Source organism: Narcine bancroftii, chromosome 8, assembly GCF_036971445.1.
Source record: "Narcine bancroftii isolate sNarBan1 chromosome 8, sNarBan1.hap1, whole genome shotgun sequence".
Classification (NCBI taxonomy): Eukaryota; Metazoa; Chordata; class Chondrichthyes; order Torpediniformes; family Narcinidae; genus Narcine; species Narcine bancroftii.
The window spans coordinates 145,224,468-145,229,462 of NC_091476.1; the positions used below are offsets into that span (position 1 = coordinate 145,224,468).

The 4,995-nt window shown below is 47.5% G+C and overlaps 1 protein-coding gene across 1 annotated transcript; it reads right to left on the reverse strand.

Moving 5' to 3' along the window:
* Positions 1 to 426: 426 nt before the first annotated feature.
* Positions 427 to 3,713, reverse strand: LOC138741312 (uncharacterized). The gene is made up of 2 exons (XM_069895175.1): positions 1,772 to 3,713; positions 427 to 1,498 (listed from the first exon to the last, which is right to left on the reverse strand). Exons 1-2 carry the CDS (start codon positions 3,711 to 3,713, stop codon positions 1,464 to 1,466), a joined length of 1,977 nt encoding a protein of 658 aa, XP_069751276.1. The 3' UTR covers positions 427 to 1,463.
* Positions 3,714 to 4,995: the final 1,282 nt, after the last annotated feature.

Sequence of the window (4,995 nt, forward strand, 5' to 3'; positions counted from 1 at the left end):
TTACATTTGATTGTTATAAGAGCAATTAACAATGTTTTGAGTGAAACATGAAAGTCTGCAGATGCAATGATTGCAGCGAAAACACAGACATGAAGAAACTCAGCTGGTCTTGCAGTGTCCACAGGAGGTAAAGGTATAAAACCGATGTTTTGGAACTGAGTCCTTCTTCAAGGTATGAGTAAAAAGCTGGCAAAACACCTCAAACACCTGCAAATTGGAGGTACAACACTTCATAATTATTATAATGTGATGCTTTTTCATAAGATTTGGATTGGACATTTGTTAATAACTGTCTTGGGTAAACTTATACCTCTCATTTTGTTCATTTAGATTGGTCACAGTGTTTGAGCTACCGAAAGAAAATAGACACACACACCGAGAGCAGTTCAGTTTATACAAATGTTTATTACTAATTCAAAAGCTGATTTCACACTACAATATGCAAGCCCTTCCCAACTATACTTATCAACGCTTGGACTGGTCCCAACTGCCGAAGCGAGGCAACGACTGCACACTTGTAGTAGGTTGTCAGGGCGCTGGTAGCAGCTTCTCCACCTCCCCCGACCGGGACGTTGCTCGGACTCTGGCTGTTCTTCCTTCTTGACAAGGGGTGTTCCCACCCCTCGGAGAGTCTAAACTTCAGCAGCAGGACCACAGGCTTATATACCCCAAAAACAATTAATCATGCGCCTACTCCTTCTAATATTTGTCAGTCAAAATCAAAACTGAACATTACATTCTACAATTTAGAAGATTAATTATTCTGGAACCAGGATGTTATAACTTCCTGGTTTATCTCGTAGATACAAAGACTTATTAAAACTTCTCGAGCAAGACAGGTTGTGACCAATTCGTCAATTTCAGAGTGTTGCATTTGACAACTGCTTTCCCTGGGCCTCACAGTGGAATTCCATTTCAAAGTGTATCTTCAGATAAGTCCCCATGGCTGAGTTTAATTACATCTGCTAGTTCTGAAAGTAAGGTGACCTGCGTGTGGACCCAGTGTCGTCAGTTCCACATAAGCAAAAAGCAACTGGGGACATGGTTTTAATCCTCCATTACATTCCACCCCTTGGTCACAATCTGTCATTTGCGAGGCCTAACCAGTATTTGAGTACAGAGGGAGCGAAAGAAGAGAAATCAAAACAACAATTACAAAGATAAGCAATGATGCGAGCAACCAACGGAGGATAGTGTGGCCCACTCCCCCAAATGTAGCAGTTAGCCATGAGAAAGGATTCCAACCAAGGCTCAAATTATCCTTGTTGGCCACAATACCCAGATACTGGAGCTCACGAACAGATTTTGAAACATGCTGAACAATAACATATTTATATAAGCTGCACTTGAGGCTGGTGACCGAGGACTTCCTTGGTGTAATGCATCGGACCGTGTTTCCCACGGGGAACTCCCTTGGAACGTCCTCGACATTACAAATCCAATTGCTGGCATCAAAGCAGCTGTTAAGCCAGATCACCAGGAGTGTAAAATGGAGAACCTGGAACAAAGAAGCCTGACACATGTCACTCACGATACCATAAGCGTTCAGTGTTTAAACAGACTAAATCATCCTGTCCCTCAATAGCTACCCACCGAGTGTTACCCTGGGCAGGTGTCACTATTTCCCCTTTTACAGGAGGGCCACTACCTGGTGGTGCCACCCATACCTTTTGTCCAACATTCTCTAGTTCGGGGATGGGGGGCAATGACTGTTATTCCTCTGGAATAGGCTGTAATTCAGGAGCGTGAAGAAGTCGGTGGAAAGGTGTACCTTCTTTTAAAGGGCGATGATTCAAATTGTCGACTGCCTGCTGCAGCACATGGCACCATCCCTTCTGGGTCCCCAGTGATGTTAACAAACGAATTTGTTCCTTCAGTAAGCCGTTCATTTGTTCAACTAACCCGGCAGCCTGCGGGTAATAAGGAATATGGTGGACCCATAAAATACCGTTGTCATTTGCCCAATCACAGATTGCTTTCCCGGAGAAGTGCGAGCCATTATCAGAGTGAATCTCCTCTGGAACATCATAACGATAAATCAAATGGTTTAGTCCTTGGATAGTGCTAGCTTGGTCGGCCGTCTTGGTGGGAAAAGTAAAAACCAGGCCCGAAAAGGTGTCAACCATTACTAGGACGTAATATTTACCCATACAGTCTAGCATGGGGCCTATGTAATCAATTTGCCAGACCGCAGCTGAGTGAGCACCCCGTTTTATTTGGCCATGCGGACCAGGTGGAACGGTATGGAACTTCACAAGCCGACATTCTGGGCATGTACGTACGTTCATGCGGACATCATCCTGATGGACGGATAAAGCATGTGTACGGGACCACATAGCTGATCCCTTCTCCCCCAAATGACCACTCTGTTCATGTGCCCATTGAGCCAGGGGGACGGTATCAGCACAGCTGATAGTGGCAAGCTGATCTGCTACTGCATTATGTTGAGCCATGTTAGTCGCCATATTGGTATGGGCATCAACGTGATAAACGGTTATCTCACGATGGTGGGAAGCATCCCACAACAGCTGCCACAACTCTTTGCCCCATACTGGGCGGTCATGTATCATCCAGTTGTTCTTTTGCAAATCAGGCATCCATACCACAAGTCCATTAGCCAAAGCCCAGGAATCAGTAAACAGGCGAAGAGGGTGATCATGGGGATCTAGTGGTAAAGTGACTGCCTTCAACTCAGCATACTGACTGGAGCCACCATCCCCCTCCTCCGATAACTGAGTTCCTGACCTGGGATGGTAAGCCACCTGTTCGTGTACGTGGCCCACCCCTTCAGGCCCTCTGGTCGCATGACTCTGAATATACCACTTCCATTTAACAATAGAAGACTGCTGAGCCCGCCCGATCTTTAGATTAGCATCATTAGCCAGGACCCAATTCATTATAGGAAGTGCAGGTCGCAATTGAACATCTGCATCACCTGTCATTCTTTCAGTCTCTAGCAGGGCCCAGTAACAGGCTAGGAACTGTTGTTCAAAAACAGAATAACGAGCGGCAGCCTCGGGCATGGTACGTGACCAGAATCCCAGCGGGACTCGGCGACCCTCTTGTTTCTGCCAGAGGCTCCAGGAGGCCACATCATCAATATAATGGTGAATTGAGAGGGAAGGCGATACTGGAAGGTGGGTGAAGGTATACTGGCGCCCCTTCCAGGTAAAGGCGAACTGATCCTGTGAGTCCTCAGCTATAAGAATACTGAAGAAGGCGTTAGCGAGATCAATGACAGCATACCATGTTCCTGAGTTCCCAGTAGCAATGTTTTCAATAAGGGTGACAATGTCCGGAACTGCTGAAGCAAGTGGTGGGGCATGTTTGTTCAAAAATCGATAATCAACTGTCATTCTCCAGGAGCCGTCCGGCTTCTGGACTGGCCAAACAGGGCTATTAAAGGGCGACGTTGCGGGCCTCACTACCCCTTCTTCTTGCAGAGCATCGATGGTGGCAGTAATCTCTTCCTGCCCCCCAGGGAGACGATATTGTGGAATGCACACTGGTTTCATGGGGGCTGGCACCATCACAGGATCCCACTTAGCCTGACCCACTACTAGTTTTTTTGTAATAGTTCGAATTCCAAATTCAAATCCCCCTTGGCTAATATTAAGGGCCATACCGGCCAACATATTAATACCCAGGATACACTCGTCAGTAGCAGCCACCAGGGCATGTAACCAGACAGGGGAAGGGCTATCACCCACCATGGCACAGACTTTTATTTCCTTTGCCAGGGTGACCGCTCCTCCCAACCCCTCTATTCGAAAGGCCGGTCCAGTCCAGAGGTCGGGATTACCAGGAATCACCGAGTGCTCTGCACCGGTGTCGACCAAAGCCAAGTATTGGCGATCATTACCCCCACCCCAGTGGATTGTTAACGGTATGTAGGGCTGCGGATCCCCGTGTGTGCGCCGTGTCTCGATGGGGTAGACACGGGAATCCTGCCCACACCTTCAGGCTTCAGAAGGGTTCGGGGGCTTCCAGGACCACATGCTATTGTTATCTTTAAGAGCCTGTTTAACCCATTGTTTTACCTCATCATGAATAACTGAAGCAGGAGAAGCCAGCTCGATAGAAGCAGCAGTGGGAGCAGAAAGCACAGCTGGGCCAGGAGGACTCAGCAGCTGGGGATGATGTTCCCCTGCTTTTTGCCTAAATCGATCTCCAATGGCAGCCAGCTCTTTTACAGAGAAATCACGGATCATTGACTCCTTCCGACCCCTGTTCCCACTTTGGCTCACAGGGTCCTCCACCCAGTCTAGGGGAGGAGGTGGAGGCCATCCAACAGAGGGAGTAGGCCATACAGCATAATCAGGGGTTTGGGTATTTTCCCCTGGGTCCACATGGGAAACCGGGGTATCTATCCCTTCCATCTCTACCCTTACATCATCCCCCCTTCTGTCTGTTTGGGAAATCTGCTGCCTTATAGGGCGGGCGTGAACAGCAGATGGAGAGGGTAGTATGTTAGACACATGCTGAGGAGTATCTGCATTATTACCATTGTCATTCCAGATATTCCCATTCCAATCCTCAATTACATCAGGATCGTCACCATTCCTTATCATGGCATGATTACGATATGGATTGGGTTCTACTTCATGCCTTTCCTTATCTGCACAGAGCTGCTGCCGGAGTTTAATATTACGGCAAATCATTTGGACATGCTTATCTTCCCATTCTTTGGCTCTGTCCTGACTGGTGCGAACAATCTCGCTCATCATGGAACAGCATTGTCGCAGGACTTCTAGCTCCTCCTCTAATTGCTTTCTTTTGCACTGAGATTCTACTTCTCTTTGAATTAATTCTGCTTCACGCTGAACGGAGTGGCGTAATGCTGTGGCCAGCAGCCAAAAACCATTCGTTAGCGTTCCCTTTTTATCAGGAAATTTACTTTCTCGAAGGAGAGTGGCAACCCGCTCTCCCAGAGGTGCACTTGATGAGTCTAACTTCTCATCCCAACTAATGGGTGGTCCCAACAAAGACAGGGTA

Coding starts and splice junctions, on each gene's coding strand:
- LOC138741312 (XM_069895175.1), bottom strand. CDS start 3,713: ATGGTGGGTGATAGCCCTTCCCCTGTCTGGTTACATGCCCTGGTGGCT. Junction 1,499..1,771: donor TCATCGCCCTTTAAAAGAAG/GTACACCTTTCC, acceptor TCTTTGTTCCAG/GTTCTCCATTTTACACTCCT.